The following is a 21,803-nucleotide window of genomic DNA, read 5'->3' on the forward strand; positions in this document are numbered from 1 at the left end:
ACTGTCTTGTTCTTGTACTACTGGTTTTGGTTTGCTGGAGGAATCCCTTAAACTTCAAAATTTCCTGGCTTTTTGATCTGTAGAAGCTGCAGAGCTCCCATGAAAGATGAATCATCCATAGTTATTCTAGAAATAGGCACAGGGGAGTGAACTCTTGGTAGTTTTTACTTGGTTACATTTGAGGTTTGTGGAATAAAATGAACAGAGGATTGTTGCCTTGTTGTATGATATTTTTATCCTGAAATATTGATTCCAATCTTTTTGTACCAGCCTCATATTACCAGCTTTAAAGCTTCCTTGCACACCTGAGTTTCTTGTTGCCTTGCAGGAGGACCGTGACATCCTGGAGCCTGATCTGGACAAAGATGAGGTTTTGCTGCCTCAGCTGGGGGAGCTTTCAGGAGAGAAGCTGCTAACAACCGAGTACTTGGGAGTGAGTACCGCTCCTTAGAATCTTGAAACAAATTAATTTCCTGGGTTAAGTGTTTCACTTCAGTAGTTTCACCACTTTCTTCAATTTGTTGCTTGAAGAGGCAGGTGCTACCTGCAGAGCAGTCTGAATCTTTCACAGTCTGTGTATGAGCTGCTGCTCAGGAGAAGCAGAGGCAGTGTGAGAAGGGAGCGGTCAGGCTGTGGCTTAATAATCAGCTACAGGCAGCCTTAGGGTTCTAGTGCTACACCAGTGACTCTGTGAGCACACAAAGCAAAGTGCTGAGCAGGTTAATACTGGAACATTCTGCTGGTCTGAAATTATTTTAGAAAAAAAGAAAAGTTGAAAAGTCAACTGCTCCTGCAGGCGTTGTGCCGGATCAAGTATTGTCTGTCTTACTTCAAGCAGCAAAAAGCTATTAAGTAAAAAAGCATAAAGTTTGTATGAGTGCCATTTAGTGTGCTGTGACTAATTTGAGATATCCAGAGGGCTGGAGCACCTCTCCTGTGAAAACAGGCTTAGAGAGTTGGGTTATGCAGCCTGGAGAAGAGAAGGCTCCAGGGAGACCTTATTGTGGGCTTTGAGTCCTAAAAGGGGCTACAAGAAAGCTGGAGAGGAGCTTTTTCACAGGAGTATGTCATGATAGGACAAGGAGGAATGGCTTCAAACTGAAAGAGAGTAGGTTAGATTAGATATAAGGAAAAAATTCTTCCCTGTGAGGGTGATGAGACACTGGCACTGGTTGTCCAGAGAAGCTGTGGCTGCCCCAATGTTTGAGGCCAGATTGGATGAGGCTTTGAGCAACCTGATGAAGTGGAAGGTGGCCCCGCCCATGGCAGGAGGGTTGGAGCTGGATGGTCTTTAAGAACTTTTCCAACCCAACCCATTCTGTTGTAAATGTGACTTATGCCTTCTGGATTCAAGAGTCCAGAATCCTGATGATGAAAAAGTGATGTGAGAGAAGATGTCATGAAAGAGCCTACAGTGATTCCAGTCAGTTTTATCCAGTGACACCAGAATGCGATTTAGTTTCTGCTGCAATGTTTCAATAGACTTTTCTCTATGGTTTCAGATACTTGTTTTTCCACTGCATTTTTTTTTTCCTTTGTTTCCTGTGTATCAGATAATGACTCACACTCCAAAAACTAAGAAGAAGCAATTTGCTGGTGTCCATCAGAGTACAGATGAGCCTGTCCAGAGACCTGTGACACCAGCTTATCACAGAGCTGCATATCTAATGTAAGTCCAAACAAATGAGACCAAGTTGGATTTTTTAAGCTCTTTTAAAAAGCCTAACAACAACAAAGAAAAGAAACCCACGACAGTGCCTAATAACTAAACCTTCCCTACCTAAAAGTGCATTGCCATTGTCATTCATTATGGATAATTTCAAAAAAAGGAGTGGAATATTGCAGGCAGAGAAAGGTCCATTGGCTGAGGTCACATACACGAAGTAGTTGAATAAATATTTACTGATCAGGTTGATTTAAATTTGCATTATATCCCACATGTTCTTGCATTTCTCGTATATATTCCATTGGAAAGTTGCACAAAGCATCCACAATGCTCCACTTCACAAGCAACAAAGGATATTGCTCTGGGGAGGTTTGTTAGCCACCCATAAGAGACAGATGAAAAAGAAAATGGGAAAGATAAAAATCTTGTTATGTTGGGTTTTCCTGCTTTGGAAGAAACACATCTTCCATCAGAAGCATGTGTGACACTTTGCTCCTGGTGTCATTTGGGTCAGAGTAGAAGGCATATTGTAAATGGAATAAAGGAGTCTTACAGTGTAGAGCTCCTTGAATATTCTCTGCCTTCTGTTAGAGCAAGTATATCTTAATTTCTGAGATGAGATTTGTCCTGTTCACTGTCCTGACTGAGGAACTAAAATACCAATGAGATCCCAAATTTAAATGATTATTTTACTTTCAGTTGCATAGTTTTGGATTTGATCAAGTCTGGGTAGCTATGAGACAGGCATGTTTATTGTGAGGATTTAATGTTTTCATTTCTGTGGATACTTAATCTGAGAGACTACAAGACTAACAAAGTATAATAATAATACTCAAAACTCACAGGGTTGGTATAGGCAAGTATGTTAAAAGGAATGGGCACCCTGAAACACAACAGTGTAGTGAAATTACACATCAGTCCTGAAGATTGTCTCATGTCATCCCCTGCCACTCTTTGCTTTCCTGTTCATATTTTCTATTTCTTAACATACATTTCTTCCTCATTTTAGTGTGGAAAATGGGTACAGAAGACAGTGAGAACTGATTTGGGCTGTAGTTGCACAGGTGTAGTTGACTCTGAGTGAAGTCTGTTGTTTTGGACACGGAGTGGTCACAGCTTTATCTTGCCTCCCATTGTCTCATGCTGGCATTAGCATTCCTACAAGCAAGTGACCCGACTGGGAGCCCTCCTGAGTCATCCAAACACACCTTTTTGGCAGGTGTACCATTCATATGGGATTATACATACCACATTACCAGGGTGTTAGAACAGACAAGTGTAACATATCAGATCTGGGCATGGACAGAGCCCCAGAAGACATTTATTTTTTTAAAAAGCAAGATGAAGGAAACACACACTTGCAAAGCAGAAGAATTTTTGGCTATCCCAGGGCAGAATTTGCCTTGCAATCTTATTTTTTCTTCTGAGTACTAGCCTGAATGAAATGGCATTTGTTTGAACATGGCACCTACTTTGTCTGCCAGAATTTGGATTTGGAGTTCTGACTTTGTGTCCTTTCTTACAGTGGCCAACTTTTTGCACCATCATAACATCCACACTATATCTCTCCCTATATATTAAATGTGTGTGTTTGTGTGTCAGAAGAAAGCAGCAACTAATTAATATATTAGCTCTTATTAGTAAAATAGTGATTATCTAATCATTTTCATGCAGTTCTCTAAAAGAACTGCAGGCCTTAAAAATCTAGACTGGCTAATGTATGTCTAAATATACATTACCACTTTACTGTGGGGTCAGTGTTAGAATTCAAGGTCCCACTTCACCTGCACAGTGTTTTACCCATGGTGGGCTTGGAGAGCTGTACTGGTTGTGTGGAATTGGCTGTTAGGGCAGTATTACGGTCTGTTTTTTAAAGTTATTAGAAATGCCTCTGCCCCAATTAAGGTGCTAAAGAGACCATATGCCAAAGTCAGTAGTATGGATTTTATTTGATTGTAAATATGAGAGAAAGAGAGAGAAAAAGGAAGAGAAAGAAATAGAAAAGAGGTGGGAGTACAGAAAGAGAGTGACAGAGACAGACTAAAGAAAATATCACCACTCCGTGGATCCCAGGGACGTTCCGTTGATCCTCTCCAGCTCTGGTCTTCTGGGTGGTGAGGGTCCCCTGAAAAGCACAGAATCCAATGGATTAATACAGGCTCAGGCCAGGTGGGAATGCCCAAATACCTCCCCCCGGGTGTGGGGGCAGTTTGACACAGTCTCTAGCAGCAGACTCTAGGTCTGTTGCATCACTTTGTATCACGTGCAGTTCTGTGCTGCAAGGCCTCAGGAATGAGTCTGGGGAGCACTTTGGGGGGTCTTTGATGGATTATGCCACCCCCTCAGCTGCCTCCCACATCAGTGTCCCGTGGATGTGGCCTGTGGGGTTGGGGGTTTCACAGCTGGGCCGGTTTGTGTAAGGGAGGATGGGTGTTCACTGCCTCTGACCAGAGGTTACACCACAAACTCAAAACCTCCTCCCTCCTCGGTTGTGGGGGAGTCTGTGTAAACCTGGCCTCTGAGGTCTGTGGTCTCCCCCACCCCAGACCCAGGCAGGGATGATTCTCTGCTGCGTTTGGCTTTCTTGTGGATGCATTTGTTTGCCTCAGCCTTGTTTGCTTCTCCCTAGACCTGAGAGATTGAACAATAGTGTCCCCTTTATCTTATCTAGGTGGCTTAGCTCACAGCCCAAAGTTCCAGTCAAGCATCTTCAAGGAGGGGTGGGCTTCTGTGCTAGTAGCTTCTTTATACAGTTTTTACCATAATGGGCAAAACTTCTTCCTTCTTCCTGAACCATTTCAGTCCCTGACGGGCAGCCTTGCAGCCTATTTAGAAAATATATTTTCAGGAATAAATTGTCATTACCACTGGGGTGTCTAAGCATTACATTCTTGCTTTATAAGTGGAGAGAAAACCAAGCTTGTGAAAATGAAGTGACTTTCCTATGGGAAGTAAAAAAAGTGGTGTTAAACCTGTGGGAGTGGTACTGCACTGCAATTCTTGCATCAGAAATAATCTCTGGAAGCAATTGCTGCCTCTCTTTAGCACCATCTACCCAGGCAGGGTGTTTGCTTAAGTGTCCTGGGATCCTGGAGTGACGTGAGTCTCATATTTTGGCACAACTTGAATCTTCTCAGTTGTGCAGCTTGTGCCCTCTACAAGATGGCTTCACGTCACTGCTGGATACAAATTAAAAACACATTTCCATCATGCTGGTTCTGGTAGCTCTTGGTCTAAGAGAAGTGTTAGTTTGATGGTGTGAAGGAGCCTTTACAGATTGCCTTGCTGTGCAAACTACAGAGGAGAAATGTAAACAGCAGAAATCTAACACTGTGAAAATATGTGAAAATTAATTTCCCTCCTGCTCTGCCCAAGTGGTAGAAATAATATAAATGTTTGGTGCTCCCATGTTTTAAGCAGGAAACAAGTGGTACCACCCTGAATGAGAAGTTTGTCCTTTGTATCTAACTAATTTGTGTGCAGGAAACTGCAGTGAGTAGATGAAGACATTCTTAAACTACATTTTGCAGCAGAAAAGGACAAGCTTTGATGGCTTTTATGCTGTTCTGATTTTAGTACAAAATCATTTACTAAATAAGGAAATACTTGCTTGGAAATTATTGCAAGAGGAAGACAATAAAAGCTTAGCTAACTTAATTTGAAAGCAGTATCTGAACTGGATGTATTCCATACTTTAAATAATTTAAGTGGCTTGTATCACATGAAATGTCATGAAAAATGTTAGATACTTTTGCCCTGGATACAGCTTGTCTACAGGACAGTTCATCTGAATTATCTGAAGTCTTGTATTCAGCAGAGTGGTTAAACTATATAAAAATTTTTGTAAATGCTTCCATTCAAAATTGAAGTGAATATAACTTGTTTGAAGTTCTTCATGTGAGACTCAATGTAATATATTCCATTTAAAAACATGAAAGAGGAAGCAGTTGATGAGATACTGTAACATATCTCTTTGAGTTGTTGGTTCATACCTCCAAAAGGAGGGGGGGGTGTGGAGATCTCTAGTGCTGAATAGAAGTATTCACACAGAAAATTAATGCAGAATAGCCACTGCACATGTAGCAGCCATTCCATGCTAATTTTTGTATGACTTCCCAGTGCAGACAAGGCTCTAGTTACTTCAGATGAATTGTCATGGGATCCCTGTATGGACAAGCTCTTGCTGTATGGAGCTGAGAGGAAATACTGGAAAGCTGCCTTCTTTTTCTTTTTTTCATTTTTCCCTCCTTCTTTAAAGACTCACTGGCTGAGATCACTCAGGGGGGGCCTAAACTGCTTAATATTCTGCTAGCTATTTCCTTAGAAACTGATTTAGCTGTGAAATCATTAACTGCCTCCTTGGACTGCATCCTTTTTACTAGAAGTATAGTTTAGTTACCTTAACCTGATATTGGGCAGGGAAGCTTTCCAGATCTGCCAATTTCTTTTCACCCTCTTTTCACACCCCTCTCACTTCTGCTGTGTTTTATTGCTTACTACTAAGCAATTGTGTCCCTGCCCTGTTCTTCAACTGCTTCAGTCTCCCATTGATCCACTTCACTTGTGAAATCAAGAGTTCTATTTGTTGCCTACTTTGTTTAAATTTGTGTTGCATATTGCTCTTTAAAGTGAAATCCTTGAAATATTTAGAAGCAAATCTTAAATCCTTGGACAAGCTAAGTATTGAAGACCTCTCAGGCCCATTTTTACAGTCTTTTTCTTTAAGTTTCATGGTGGTATTTTGGGTCTTCAGACTGCAGGGAGTTATGATTTCCTTTCCTTGGTTCTTTTATTGCAGTAGGAAAAAAAGTTAATTTCAAATAGGTCTGATGTCAGCTGGTTTGGGGGAGCTACAGTCAAGCAGTTAAATTATGTCCTTAGTACTGGTTTCCAATGTGAAATATAAAATAATTTCAGTGTGTACTATCTCATTACAGGCAATTAGAAGAAATTAGAATTTACTCTGATGCAACTTTTTATACTGTAAGCATTCACCCTGCATTCTCCTTTCTCCTCCAGGCAAAAAACCAGTACTAATTCTTGTCACAATAGGGATGAGAAGCTGCAGTCTCCACCGAGTGGTCCTTCTTCTCTTTGTGGTGGGAGCCAGTCCAGCATTTCTGACCTCTGCATTTCCCCTTCATGTAAGGATGGTCTGTGGATGCTGTTCTTAATTGCTGATGTCTTCCTTGACTGGGGCAGGTGTTGGGGGCCTGGATTGTGTGTTGTAGACTGGGGATTTTTTAAGTGCAGTGTGGAAATGGCCCTCTGTTTATAGAGCCCGTGTCAGTCTGCAGGACCTTGGGGCACATGGCTGACTTTGGCTTGAGCTGAAGGAATGGCCACAGAAGGTAACATGTGGTCAGCAGACACCAACGGTCTCACTTGCCTTGCTCCATCTTGCTTCCTGTGGAAGTGCCAAGGATCAAGCCCAGGGCTTCCGATGTGTGAAGGATACTCTGCAATGTCCCCTGTCCAGGGAAGGAGCTGCAGCCAGAGACAGTGCACTTCCCAACAGGCAAAGCCCCTTGCTTGATCAAATATACCCTTGTTTGGATCTAAATGAATCACTGTCTGCTGGCACCTGCAGGCTCTGTTGGCTGTATTTCTGTGGTAGAGCTGAAAGCAGCTGCAGTTATCTGCTGAGATTTGCAACTGCATTCAGACCATCCAGGGCTGTGGAGGATGGGCAGCCCGGTGCTGTGTGGCTGCATTGTGGGTGATGCTGCTAAAGATTCTGCCCTTGCAGCTTCAGCTGAAATTAATGCAAACTCAGCTGGGCCCGAGAGCTTGGAAACATGTGATGGAATTTGAAAGGTTATAGCCTTCTGAAATACTTGATTGCTGAACTTCTGATATCCACGAGATCATGGAACTTTGGATGTGGGAGTTTGAATCTTCCTGCAGGGATTCATTAACATTTCCAATTATGGTTCTAAGGCAAAATGTTCAGCAGTCTTAGATAAAGGATCTTGCAGCATATCCGGGACAGAATTATTAATAAGTTCAGGCAAAGTGTGCCTTTTCTTTTCTGAAAAATATGCTTTGAAGCAGTAAAGGAATAGCATACTTTTTACTTTCTCTTCTACTTTTTTGAATTTCCTAAAGGAAATGAAAAGGATTCTGAGAAAAGTAACCGAGGTCTTGCAGACAGGAATTCGCTTGCGTAATGCCCAGAACTGATAAATGTAACATTCTGAAGGAGAGAAGCCGTGGGATAGGAGCAGGAGAAGCTCCTGTCCAGGAGTTCTTGCTGTTGTGGAGCAATGAGAGCTGCTGTTCTCAGCCTCGCCTGTGCACTCTAACACCTTGAGTACAGCTCAGGGGGTTTGGCTGGCCAAGGGCAACAACTCACACCAGCAAAGGTTGCAAACCAAGCAAAAGCATACTGACTTGGCAGTTTTCCTGTAGAGAGGGAAAAAAGAACGGATTTTTACATAGCCATGCTTTGTAAAGGAAATCGAGCCAAGCACGTATCAAAGGTGTTCCTATTTGGTGTTTTCAAGTGTAATTGGATGCAATTTCTAAGGCGTTACGCAGCCATCCAAAGCCCAAGTGAACCAGATTTTTATATCTTTCCAGTGAGATCCATAAACTCACTTCTGTCACTTTTGCTATGCTGCTGATGCTCTGATAGTTTGCTTTGTAGAGATTTGTGAAGAGGTTTAAACAGGCAGCCTGAGTCCGTCAGCAAAGTAAATGTTGTTAATTTTTGATGAATATTGATTTAAAGCCTTTGTGCTGAGGAAATTTCTGCCAGCTTAAATGTTTCATTTTATCAGAACTTTGCTTGTAGCCTCTGTTTAAAACAGTCTTTTAACTGCTTTCAGTCAAAATTATGTAGCAGGTGGCTACTAATAAGACTACTAGATTATATTCTTTTCCTGTAGAAAAATCTTTGAGATCAGAATATACAGCATATTGCAAGTTCATATGCATTATACATGAAAAAGGACAAATAATTTTTGTGTGTGAAGGAGGAAATTCTTCCTAGCATTAATCCGGTCTATAAAATAACACTGAGCTACTTGAAAGATGGCCTGAGGTTTGTTTCAGGCTTTTTCAAGTAGCTAGTGGCATATGTACTTGTCTTTCTTATCTTTTGGGATTTAGAAATGAGGTATAGGAGAAGAGAAGAGAAAAGAGAGACTGCCCTGCTGGACCCCCTGGTTATGTCAGTGACAGGACTTTTATTCTGCAGGATGATAATTGAGCTGGGTCTTTGAACATCTCCTCTTTTCCAAAAGGCAGTGGGGATTGTAATATTTAAATTGAAAACGCTTTAATTTAAGGCAGTGGAAAATAAGCCCTTTCTCTTCTATTGCCTTCTAAGATATAGCAGGGAACAGAAATGTGTAAAAATAATGGTACTGCTTCTAGAGACTCTAATGATGCTCTGCCAAACATCTCTGCTGTGCAATAAATATGCTATTTAATGACTTCTGATTTTGATCTGATGGTCATTCTGCAGTATCAGATCTAAAAGGTTACAAGAACCTGCTTATTTCAGAATATGTGTTTTCCAGTATCCCATGAGTACTTTGGGACTCAGTTTCATGGAGCCAAGTTGTGAAACGAACAGTAAGAGACAAAGAGTGGAAAAAAGAGAATAAAAGCTTCATGTGAGCAATTAACCTCGTCAAGGTCGTATCTATCTCAAGGAGGCTAAGTTTAGCCTCTAGAAAACTTGATCTTCTTTTGTTTTCTAAAAATGAGCATCATTCTTAATGTCTTCCTGGAAGTATTTGGTTGTTCTTAAATTGGTCTGACTTTGTCTGGGTCCATCCTCTTCCCCTTTATCACTTTGGTTAAGAATCAATAATTCTTGCACTCTTATTTTTTGTCTCCTGTGAGCAGAAAACTTGTAGACCAGAGATGAACCTGGTCATCTTACTATGCTTATTATGCTGAATGCCAGACAGAACATGTGCTGGGCAGCGAAATGCCTGTCTGAGAGTGACCTGATCTGCATTCTTAACAGCATGAGAGAGCAAACAAGGACAGCAGCCTGTCCTGAGCATGGCAGGAATGGAGCTAGGGATTTTCCCTAAACTTTCATTGAACTTGCACATCTCAGTAGCCTTGTGATTCTAAGCAAACTGAGTGTCCTTCACTTCCCTGTTAGTGTAAGGCAGAAAGTGAGTCTGACAGAAGTGTAAACCACTGCTTTTTGTGTGCAGTGGCCCTGTTACTGTGGATATGTACAGACAGCTGCAAGGGCTTGTGTTCCTGTGGCTTTAATGAGATACTGGACATAGCTCATGTGCATTTACTGGACGTCTACATGCTCCTATCCCACTACAAGTGCAAAGTGTAGTCAGTTTTATTTTCCAACTGCAAGGGGCTGGAATTATCACAACTTGCAGTTGTTCTGTGCAGGTGATGAGCCATAATACACTCTGCCACATGAACTCAGTAGCCTGGCAAAACCTCATGGTTTCCTTCATACAGCAGGAACTGTGACTTGATTGTATTTCTAATAAAACTGTAAAGAGACAGCTCACTGAACCGTGTTTCTTTTTTAAACAGCAGTTGAAATGAAGCCATCTGAAGTATTCTCATCAGGCCATAAAATGGACCAACACATCCCAGCTGGTGATACTTTGTCTTCTCGATCTGCTGACTTCACTGAGGACAAAGTAAATGGTCAATCACACAGGTAAGATCTATCCAGAGGATACCTAAAATTGTGAGAGGAGTCTGACAGGATTTACCAGCTAATTCCATGCTGCTGTAAAGACAATCTGTGAAGTCATTTGATGTATGATGTAGTCTGGCCTGAGACAGCTGTAGTGGTGCTTGCCAAACAAAATACCCTTTGCTGTGCCAGAGGCAGCTGTTCAATTTCTAAGCATCTGGTTCAGAATGGGAGACGTCTCAAGCAAGGCATTATTAATGAACTTCACATGCATGCTCAATGCAGCCTTCTGAAAATAAAACTTCCTGATTGCTTCCTTAGATGACTCAACACTAGCCCATGAAAAATAATTTATTAGTAAAGAAATAGGTAGGAGTGTGGGAACAGGACAGGAATTAACGTGCAGAAGGAAGAAAAATGAAGCATTTAAGTGGGTTAAGAGTGTTTAAACATGCTGAGTTGCTAGCACTGCTGACCAGAGTCCCTTGTTTATCCACTAGATAGGTGTAGCAAAGGAGGCAAAGTTATGAGATCACCCAGCAATGGGTTTCAACTCTTCCTTGAAATTATTCCTGTAAAATGAAAGGTCTTGCTCTCCTTCCTGCTCATAGCTTGAGCCCACTGTGAAGCCTTTGTCATGTGTACAACTGTGATGTTATATCTTGGATGAGAACTAGGAATTCATTAGCAATTGGACCAAAGTCTACCAAAGTTTTCAGGGCCTGCATGTGTCCTTCAGACATTAACAGCTTTTTCCTATAGCTAATTAGATTGGGCCAAGTTTTAAACAGTTAGTGTAGACAAATTTTAAAAGCAAATACGTTCCAGAACTAAAACACAGAATGGGTGGAGATGTGTTAAAGAAAAGGTTTTACCAGCTCTCTATGCACCTGATTTTTCAGAAGTGCTTGGTTATTTGTGTCAATTACAGCTCTAGCACTTCTGGAAGATTCTAAGCCTAGAACTTTGTTTCCTTCAGGCCTACACATGCCAGTGTGTGGTTTTGGGGTTTTTGGGGGGGTTGGTGTGGCTTTGGTTGTCTGGTTGGGTTTTTTCTCCAGTTGTGCTGTTTCCATGGTGAGATCTGAGAAATTATACATTGCCAACAAATTATCACTGGTTTCAGCTGAAGTGCTTAGTAGTCATACCTCTGGCCCAGCATTACTGGTTTATTTCTGTTGTCTGTTGTAAGTAGCTAAGCACATAATAGAAATACAAATAGACCATAAAAATTTATGGCCAAATTGTTTGCTTTGTGGTGGAGAGAGGGATATTATTTTTCAGGCTTTCCTTCCAAGAAGCAAGTCAAATTGGCAGCACCTTGTCCCCCACCTTAGTGAGATGCTTTGATTCTCTACATAACCTATTATTATGAAGGTGTGTTCCCAGTAATTTTTAATATTTGTTCACAAATGTATGTCTGAATCTCAGGATGGATTTTATAGAAGTGAAGGCACAGGTGCAGTATCCTGCAGAGGAAGATCATATCTTTTCATCATGTGTTTCCTCAGCGTGCATGTAATAATTTGGATTTCCAAATGCAGCCTCGAGTTACAGATATGGGACTGCAGCCATTTACAGTCAAAGAGAGCATAGGGTTTTCTGTGTCAAGGGTCTTTTGTTAATATGTTGGTGTTGCAATAGCTAGACCTGCCTTTTCATTCTTTCACTCTTGGATGCAGACTATAATTTGTTTGCAAAACAAACTAATAAATCACTGCTTTGCTCATAGTTTTGTCCACTGTAAGAAATGTCTCCTTCCTGGAGGCAAAAACTATTAGGCAAATACCAAGACCTTCCTGGAAGAGGTATGTATGAGAAAAAGAGGGCTGAGTTGGGCTGTGGAAGTGGTCGCTTCTCTTTCCTCTCTTTATTAGTAGTATAAATTGGGAATTTAACTGCAAAGAGATGAGCGAAATGATGCAAAATCAATCTGAGAGCAGAATGAGACCCTAGTGGTGACATTTCTGCTGCAGTTGTTTTATTTCCACAGGAACAAACAATTGTTCCAGCTGATGCAGGTCAGACTGGCAGCTGGTCTTGCCTTGATATTCCCTGTTGCATTTTGGTCATGTGAGAATATAGCTCTGTTGTGCTTTTTAGCCAATCGAGGATGAATTTGTAACAGACTTCAGTCTACAATTGTGACTGACTGAAAAAGCAGGCTTTTTTGTGTTGTGACTATGTCCAGTATCGTCATGATAAAAAAGAGTTTAAACTCTGCAGGACATTCTTATGTCTCTATTAGCCTTGCTTTTCTGATAATCTGGTAAAAATGGCCAAAAGTCCAAGTGTATTCTTGGAGAAAATGGTCTAATTCATCATTATATGTTCAAGTCCTCTCATCTCCTGGTTGATTACCTGAATTCCAGTCTGTGGTGCACTTTTTTATAGACAATTATTTCAGTTTTTCCAAGTTAACAGTTTTCTTTCTTCTCAGTTGTGTGAGTTTGTTGTGGGTTTGGGTATTTTTGTTTGGTTGTTTTTTTGTTTTGTTTTTTCTTTGAGCACACCTTGTCATCAATGACTCCTTTACCAAATGCTGAAGAACATTTCTCACACTAGAGTTTGCTTCTTCTTTCTTCAACTCATCAACTTTTAAAGGATAACAAATAGGAGTTTTAGGGGTTATCCTGAGGATTAGTTATTTTCTGTTGATCTTAACCTATTTATTGATGCAGTAAAAGATGAAGTGGTTCTGTGATACTTGGACACATGGGGAGCAAGATCTGCTCCGCATCCTCTCAGAAAAACAACTGAATTTTTTCAACTTTATAGTTTTTGCTACCAGCCTATTTCATATAATCCTTTCCTGAAGAGTTTGCACAGATGTGAACCATTTTGGGTGACCACTGTGTATCTCTTTCCTTGGTAAAGTGATGTGACTCTGGTTGCATTGCTTTGCTCTGTCACCAGTCTGGCTGCTGAGATTACTGCCCTGAAACTGTGGAGATGGCTGAATGGCTATAAGAACACTTTTTTAGTGTATGAGAATACAGATCCAAGGTTTTGTTATCTATTGCTGAAGAAGGAAGAAAAAACCTCTCAATTGTGGTTCAAAAACTGCCTTGAGGCTGGTGAATCTTTCTTTTTAATCTGCCTAAGAAACACCTAAGATTATGAAGAGCACTAGTGAATTGAAAACCCAATTCACTTGAACTAACTCACTTTACCAAAGTGAGTAAAATGACAAAAAAAGCAGTAACAATGAGACTACTTTATGGAAACAAAGATGTTTAAATATCTCTGTGGTCCACGCCTTGAGGTTTTATCTAGCCAGTCTTATTTTTTGGTGTTGTTTTACCAGTATGTTTCTGCTGCCATCTGCCACCTCCTCCTTTGAAGCTGAGACAAGTGTTAAGGCTTGTAATATTCCAGGTAGAGGGCTGCAGAAATGGTTCTTAGCAGAGCAGTTAGCATGTCTCTGCCCTTAATAGTTAGCATATACATATGCAAAATACAGACAATAATGCTATTTAAAATACAAAAGGAACACTTGCTCAAATCTCCCTGCAAGGTGAAGCAGGGCTATCGAAGGGCTAATCACACTGACTCAGCAGCATTCCCAGGGAAGGAGGGGAGATTAAATATCTTGAAAATCCTCCTAATCACCCATTCTGATGGTCACAAAGGGTTCTTTTGATGGAGCTAATAACACGGACTTTCCATTTTAATCGCTGATTTTTAGAGGGCACCTATTTTTTCGATGTCCTGCCTTTGGCTCTTTTATTTCCCTTTTTAAATATGATGACGTTTTCACGTAGCTGTTACTTTAGTTTAACCTTTTCTTCTTTTAAGAGAAAATCGACTCACTAGTGCAAACATTAGTATAGATTCAGAATTATTTTAGAGACTTGCTATTTCTTGGTAGCATCCATTTTTGTACCTGGGAAAAACTATATTTATGCTGGGGCAAGGAAGGACAGTGTAGCCTCACACAGTTATTGACTAAATTTTAAAGAATGGTGTTTTTGCAGCACATGCAGGCTGTGAAATAGCAGCACCTGGTTTATGTTCTCAGTGTGAAAAAGGAACCTGTGTGTTTAGGGAATTTATTTTATAGATGCCATTACAGCTTTTTGCTCTTTTGACAAAGCCTTCAGGGAGTTCTACAAATCTTATCTCAGACAGGAGCCAGGGAGGCTGCCCATGTCTGCCAAGATTGACCTATACCTGGAAGAAATTATGGTGTCAGTGCCCTAGAAGGATGTATTCCTGTGCTGTAGCATATCTCTGTAATTTTTGCACCCCAGAATGAGTCACTGTATGTGATAAACACAACGGAAAACAAGCTAAAGATCAATTACTGGTTTGCAGGGAATTTAACTGAACCTGTTCAGTTATGTTGCACAGAGAGTGAGGTTTGAGTAGGATCACAGGTCACTAGAGCCAGGTTAGAGGCTGTGCAGTGAGCACACGTCCCAGGCAGTACCTGTGGTGCCTTGTTCCTTTCCACTTGCAGTCTCTCCCTGAGTTTGGAGCACTGGCTGTGCTGTCACAGCACTTACTGCAGGTCTCACTTGGTTGCAGACTTACTATGCATACATATTTCTCCATGCATTGCTAACCCTTTCCCTCTCCTCCTACAGTGAGTTTGCCTCAGCCTTCACCAGCAAACCTAAGATCCCTCGTACTCCTGACGGGCAGAGCACCAGCCCTAGAAAGGGAAAGGTCCCAGCCATTGCCCCCCAGTTCTCTCAGTCTGAACCCCAACAAACAAGCCATCCAAGCTCCTCAGGATCATCCACAAGGAGCAGACAGAGTAAGTGGAAAAAGTCATCGTTCTGTTTGTCATTCCTTGGGGTGGGAAAGGAAGGAGCATTGTAGAAAGCCTTCAGGAATGAAGTCGTAGGCTACAAATGTGCCAGGAGTATATGACATTGTGCTTGTCATCTGCAGGATGTACAACCATGTAGTTATATCCTGCTGAACATTGCTCCTATTTCCAGGCTGTCATGTGAGCAGTTAAAAGACATGTTTTTTCCTGTCTCTGGGTGGAGAAAAGCGGCCCAAATTCTCAGAAGTTTTTGGGGAAGCTTATGAGTCTCAGATTAGACTTTCTCTAGATGTCATCAGAGTTTTTCCTTTTCTTTAGACACTTGCTCATCCCACTGTGTAACTTGAAGTCGGATCCCTGTGTGTGTCTACACTGCAGCTGAATGTAGAGCAGATGTCAGGCAGCTCAGGAGATGGCTCAGGGCAGCCTGGTAAGCAGAGAGCCAAGCATGGTGTGCTGCTTGTAGCAGTCTCCTTTCTCCTGGAGACTGGTACTCAAGAACCCTATGGCCATGCTGTGGCCTGCAAAACCTTATAAGAAGTACTTCATCTGCGGGGGGGGCGGGTTCAGAAGAGAGGATGGCTTTGACTTGAGGATGGAGGAAAAGGATGGACACTTGTTTTAAGCCAGGCAACACAAGCTCAATATAGTGGAAAAATTGGTCTTGGATGCTCACACATCAGTAAACGTGTGGTGTGTCAGCTGTGGAGGTTTTTTGGGGTGGAGAGGGAAGAAAGGTGCATTCTTTAGTAATGAATAAACTTTTTCCCAGGAATGTGGATAGGAAAAGCTGGATTAAAATACAACTCTGTGTCCATCATCAGTGAAAATGGCAGGAGCAAATGCATCCTAACAAGTTTAGTGATGATTATTTGATCACAATGTAACATCAGCTGTATTCTTTAGCTGTAACTGTTACCTTGAAACATTTGACAAAAACATAGTAAGTCTTAATACCTTCCCAAGAAACTTGAAATATGTGTATATCATTAGCTACTCATTACAGATGCAAAAAGTGAAATGGAGAGAATTTAAATACCCCAGTAAATCAGTAACAGAGCTGGAAAGAGCATTCCGAGCCTTCTGTGTTGCTCACTCATTGTTCCCCACAGTTGCATGTGTAGGGAAGTGGTGTGGTTTCATTGGTGAGGCACTGGAAGGGAATGTTCTTGGTGGTGAAGGGAGGTTTTGACCTGGGGGCTCCTTGCTTCAGCACTCCTGTGCCGAGGTAATACAGCTCTTTCATCTTTACCTTTGCTGTGTGTGCCCCGAGTTTTACCTCTGACATCAGCACGCTCTGTTTCCTGTACCAGCAGCACTGTTCTGCCCTGACTGGATGTGGTGTTAACACCCAAGAGTCTGTCCCTGGTTCCTGTTTCGATTCATTTCCAAAAGCACTGGCCCATTGAAAAGAAGCCCTAGTGAAGAAAGGAAAAGCATAATGTGTGTGTGTGTGTGTACACAAAAAATCTTCTGCATGTTCTAGTTTCTCCAGGGCAGCTTTGCATTCCTGGCAGGGAGTGTCCTAGGAAAGATGTGACATACCAGTGTGTCTTTCAGGAGGCTCTGGAGCAAGATCCTTTTCCAGTGGCATAATGTTAAATGTCTTTCATTTTTAAATTGCTTTAAAGTAGATCACGTGGGGTTCTCCGTGGATATGTGATCTGTTAGTCCAGATACCTGAGCTCTTCTAACTTTTATTGTTTTATTTGTTCTACACTTTGCCTCTTCTCTTTGCTGTGTCTGTGCATCCTAAAGCTGAATGTATAACAGGCATCCCAACTTGCTCTGTGTCCATTTACAGTTTCTCCCAGTTTTTCTCTTGGGGTTCCAGGTTATCATTTTCTATCTGTCCACATGTGCCACGAGACAGTGTCAGCAATTGAATGTTAAACTCTTCCTGCTAAAAATAGCAAAGAAATTATTTTGCAAACAAGTCATCTTCCACTTACTCTGTGTACATGTATCCAGCCTTGTTGTCTGCTCTCACAGAGCACCTATTAGTTCTTGTCAATCCTGCAGGGCCTCTCACACAGGTATTTACAGGTGGGAAGAGTTACATGAAGGTTGTAGGGACCAGATTTTTAAAAGACTAAAAAGGGCTTTAGGCACCTACACTGAAACTTGAGGTTCTCAAAGGTAATTCTCAGCTGTTACTTAAAGAAGCAGTCTGAACTGCTCCTTTAATTTCCTAGCTGACTCATCTGTAGGTCAAAAATGGTATCAGATGCACAGATACCAGCAATCAGTAGATTCCAGCAGTTGCTGCCTCCCATTTGCCTGCTGCATAGGTATATAGGTTTTTACATATCAAGAGACTCTGTTCCAGTGGAAGACTAATTTTTGAGTTTCTTGATATTTCTGGAGAAATGCAAGTTTTTATAGCTGATGGACATGATGAGAAAAAGCTGACTTTCTGATTTTGCTTGATGCATTCACTTACTTTAGAGGCACATTTTTAGCTTGATTTTAGTATTTATTATAGGTGTGTTTTCTGGAAACAAGTTGATTTTATGTAAACCTACCTGAACTAGCTGGACTGCTCCTCGGAGCATGGAGTGTGTGGAATGCCTGAGGAATGCAGAGGGAGCCCAGGTACTTAGTGCAGCTACAGGCCTGGGGCCAGATTCCTGCCTGAGATGCAGCCCCTGCTGTTAAGCTGAACTCTAGAGCAGAACCAAGCCCCTCCAAATAAAACCAGCAATGCTGGGATCTTCTGTGACTCCCACTTCCAAGCTGGCACAGGGATGACACTGGCAGCATGGCTGGAACATAGGGTTCTGTAGGGAGCATAGGTACCTCCAAATTTAGACCTTTTCAACTGGGCTCCCTGTGGACATGGTTGCATGGTTTAATCCACTCTGATCCTTATTCTCTGTCTGTTCCAGGCAACTCTGCATGGGCGTGCTGAAGCTGTTTGCAGTGTACCAAGTTCTGTCTAAGGCACACTGGAGCTAGGGCAGTACAAAAATCTCTACCAGAAGAATGGGGAATGTTTTTTGTCAGGAGTGCAACTGGACCCTGGTGACTCCCTTTCAGTTCTTTCAATATCCCCTGAAAAGGGATTGCCACAAATACATTCTGCATTTTTAAGTTGCAGCATCAGGAGTTAAAGTGCCTTTCTGCATGTTTTTTGTGATGTTTGTGTCCCTGTACAAGTTGAACAAGTGTTGCCCTCAGGCAGCTTCTATCTTGTAATAAATCCTGCCTTCAGTTGACAGACCCTTTCTTGCTGTTTTTCTGCAGGCAGCCAGTCCTACAGGAAGTGAGAACAGTTCCTTTCCTCGAGAATCACCTGTCACATTGTTGAAGGACAGAGCCAGCTTCCTGTAATGAGCTTTACTGGTGACCTACAGAGGAGAGTGGGGTTGTTGACATCGCAGGCCTTGCACAGGGATTCGGGATTATCTGATGGGATGCGTCTGTGGTCTCTAAAGCTGGCTAAGACAAGGGCCTTGTTATTACAATTCAAGGTCTCAGCAGCAGCCCAGGACTGGCATGGGAGATGGATATTCTCTGACAGTTTACTCTAAAGTGACATTGCCACCTTGACAAGAAACTCTTGCTCTCTGCCTTCTGTGCCAGAGTAAATGGCCTTTGGAGACAGAATGTAGGCTCAGCCCAGGAGTCTTACCAAGCAACTGTCTTTTTTACATATTGCTTGCTGAAGCAGCCTGCCAATTGCTTTTTTAAATTTTGCCTTTATGACTGGGTTGGAGGTATCTGTGTTGAAAGGATCTGCACGAGGAGGGACAGTGTCTGCCACATGTGCAGAGCCTTCCTGCCCGGAGCAGTGGGGGCGAGATCTGTCTGGCCTCCAGACCCTGGAGAGGAGGTATTTTATCAATTTCTGGTTGACCTGTAGCAGATGAAAAACACTGTTACAGTGCCCACGGCAGTATCCAGGCTCACCTCTGAGGTCTTTACCTGCAGCAATTACTCCTATTCCTTCTTTCTGCATTTTTTTCTTAATTCTACTGTTAAACATTTGTGGAATGAAAAATCTATTTTTTTTCCACTGGAATGAAGAGCTTTGCTTCTTCTTCATAGAAGAAACCATGAGAATGTGAACAGATCAGAAGCAGCTTTCTCTTTACGTGTAATTGTGTTCCATCTTCTTTGGTCTTTGTTGCTTTTTTTATGATCTTCAGGGCAATGGCTGTTTATGTCTTTATGGAATTTGTGCTGGTCTTTGGTGCATATGAAGTGCGGGCTAGGCAAGAGAGATCAGGAATACTTCCACTAAATAAAAAACAGCAGTTAGTTCTGCGAGTGAATTACAAAGCTAGTGCTGTTTGTTGTTCTTTCTCTCAACAGTAACAGTGACCAGGAAACACTAAAGCCTTCACTGGGGGCTGGCTTTTCAGTAACACCCCCTCATGTGACAGTTGTTAGGACACATAAATGCAGTTTACATTGGAACTTGGCTGCTGCTGAGGCAGAGATGCACAAAAAAGCAGACAGTGTATTGGCATAGGCTTCAGAAACAAATGCTTTAATGAGTACGAAAAGGGGGAAGGTAAGGCTTTGCTTTTGGAGTTTCACCTTGAGAAACAAACAAGTGGAACACAGCCTGAAAGGTAAAGCAACTCCTATAGTGACACTGCCTTCCCCTAAAGTAGAGTTGTAAAGCCATTTCCGTAGAGCCAGAAGAAAGCTTTGTGCTTGTGACAAGACCTTGAATTGGGCCTCTTGCTATGTGGTGGCAACTGAAGAGCCCAAGGCCACTGATGTCGTTGCTTCAGACCCACTGAGATCAGTGATGCTGTGTCAGATGTTTGCAGAAAGGGCTCCCGCACACAAGTTCAGGAAACCCTTTTGGATAGACTTTAAATTGGAATGGGGGTGTTTTGCAGGAGAAGACCTCCTGTCGCTTAAAATCCAGTCAATTAATACGGAAGTTACAATTTACTGCTCAGTAACACCGACCTAACACCAAGCAGGCAGAGCACAGGTGCTGCTTTAACTCCCAAACTACACAGGACATGAAGTGACTACAGACACTTGATAGCCCCTGTCACACAGATCCCCATGCCAGACAAAGAAGTCACAGAAAATCTCTGACTTGTGCTTAGATTCATCTGCCCTCTCTCAGAGCTGATAAACACAACTAATGGGAAAATGTCCTCTGGTTCACCAAAGGGCAGTACTGGAAAACAGCCATAAAAGCTCACCAAGAGGCTTTCCAGGGTAGGCAGAATTTCCTCTGAAATTCTGGTTTTTTTCCAGCATGTAACATCAACGGCCAAGTTGTTAACACTGAAGTGCTAAGCAGTTCATTTGCATACATGGATATCAGAGAATGCTCCAGCAGCTGAGTTTTATTTATCTTACAGCAGTGCTGAGTTTCGTGTTGGATCTATGCTATGTTCATGCTAGATCTGATTCTGTAAGATGGAGAGCAGCTTTTGAAAAGTGTTGAGTGCAGACTAATTTTTTGGGGGGTGTAGGGGGGGAAACAACAACCCCAAAACCTCACTGATTTTATGAGTTGAGGTAAAAACTTGTTCACCCCTTGCCAGACACCCAAAGGTGGTTGGTAGGTGTGGCTACAGCTGCTCCAGCAGATCAAGATTCATGAAAACCAAAATGCATCTCGCCGCGTTGGACTGAAAGGAACAAACTGAAGTGTGTGTGCTTGTGTGTTTCTTACTCAGGCCTGTTGCAATGCAGAACTCTATATTTTCCCATGTTCAACTCTTAGCTGTGTGAGTATGGAGTTTGAAATCCAAGACTATTTTTATATTAATGCATGAGAATCTTAATTTTCCAAATACCTGAGAGAAACTATGAATGTGCTTAGGCTGAGGCAGTAACATGTCCTCCTTTCCTCTGTGTTACTCACAAAAAAGCCCCTGTGATGCCAGTCAGAAGATTTGAAGCTAATGAAAAATGTCAGTTCTGCCTTTGTTCATAGAACTCCACTGTTCGGGGTGGAAGGGTCCCTGAATGGAGGTCAGTAGCACACACATAGCAAATTTGGCACCTTGCTCTGAAAAGTTGTTGGGTATCTTTTGTATGTGCCATGAAGAGGCAGCTGCTAGATTCAGCAGCCCCCTGCGGAATTCATAACAGGAGCAGTGGAAATTGCTGCCCCGGTGGGGAGGGGTGTGATTGCACTTAGAGTGGCTGTAATTTCTTTCACAGAAAGCAGATACAATTATTGCAAATGACACACGGATCTGCAAGGAAGGATTTTCTGGGACCAAAGTCCTAAGTGGTGCTACCATAACTTCTGTATCTTCAGTGTAATTTTGTTTATGCACAGTGTTATTTGAGACTAACTGCATAAGTCTATTGAAGTTTGCATAGAGGGCTCATTCTGTACAAGTGATCTAAAATTATCTGTCAGTGACTAGATAAAAATGCTCCTGAAGAGTTTTTCTTCTTTCTCTTTTTGGTATATTTGTTTGGAGGGTCATGCAACTTCTTTGTGTGCGTTTCTTTACATTTCACTCTGGTTTATTGTTGACAAATTCTGTCCGCAGCAGTTTTTATCTCCATCTAAGTGGAAAACACAGCTCCCTTCAGTTCAACCTGGCCTGCCCCTGCAGAGGTAACATTGTTTACTCAGAAGTGTTGCAAAGCAGGCATGAACCACTCATTGTTTGTGGTCTCTCATGAGGAGAGCCCAGGCATGTGGGATGCCGCCAGCGACACTGGGTTGGTGTCAAAAGTATTATTTGTTGTACAATTTAGGTGTGTAAGGGAAGACAAGCAAG

General features: G+C 42.0%; 1 protein-coding gene across 9 annotated transcripts in view; it reads left to right on the plus strand.

The window, feature by feature from the left end:
* The window catches only part of ARMC9 (armadillo repeat containing 9), a 60,397-nt gene extending 41,032 nt beyond the window's left edge, over nucleotides 1-19,365 (plus strand). For 4 of the 9 annotated variants that reach the window (XR_007205716.1, XR_007205719.1, XR_007205718.1 and 1 more), the window contains 7 exons: nucleotides 329-433; nucleotides 1,554-1,669; nucleotides 6,686-6,810; nucleotides 10,196-10,325; nucleotides 14,894-15,066; nucleotides 15,400-15,511; nucleotides 17,970-19,365. Coding sequence is in view for 4 of the 9 variants with exons in the window: in XM_048314505.1 (XP_048170462.1) it covers nucleotides 329-433; nucleotides 1,554-1,669; nucleotides 6,686-6,810; nucleotides 10,196-10,325; nucleotides 14,894-15,066; nucleotides 17,970-17,992 (672 nt within the window). In the remaining 5 variants the exon portion in view is untranslated. The remainder of the gene's footprint in view (nucleotides 1-328; nucleotides 434-1,553; nucleotides 1,670-6,685; nucleotides 6,811-10,195; nucleotides 10,326-14,893; nucleotides 15,067-15,399; nucleotides 15,512-17,969) is intronic. The other 5 variants (XM_048314504.1, XM_048314506.1, XM_048314508.1 and 2 more) reach the window with 3 other exon arrangements.
* The last annotated feature ends 2,438 nt before the right edge of the window (nucleotides 19,366-21,803 follow it).

Source organism: Corvus hawaiiensis, chromosome 10 (genome assembly GCF_020740725.1).
Source record: "Corvus hawaiiensis isolate bCorHaw1 chromosome 10, bCorHaw1.pri.cur, whole genome shotgun sequence".
NCBI lineage: Eukaryota > Metazoa > Chordata > Aves > Passeriformes > Corvidae > Corvus > Corvus hawaiiensis.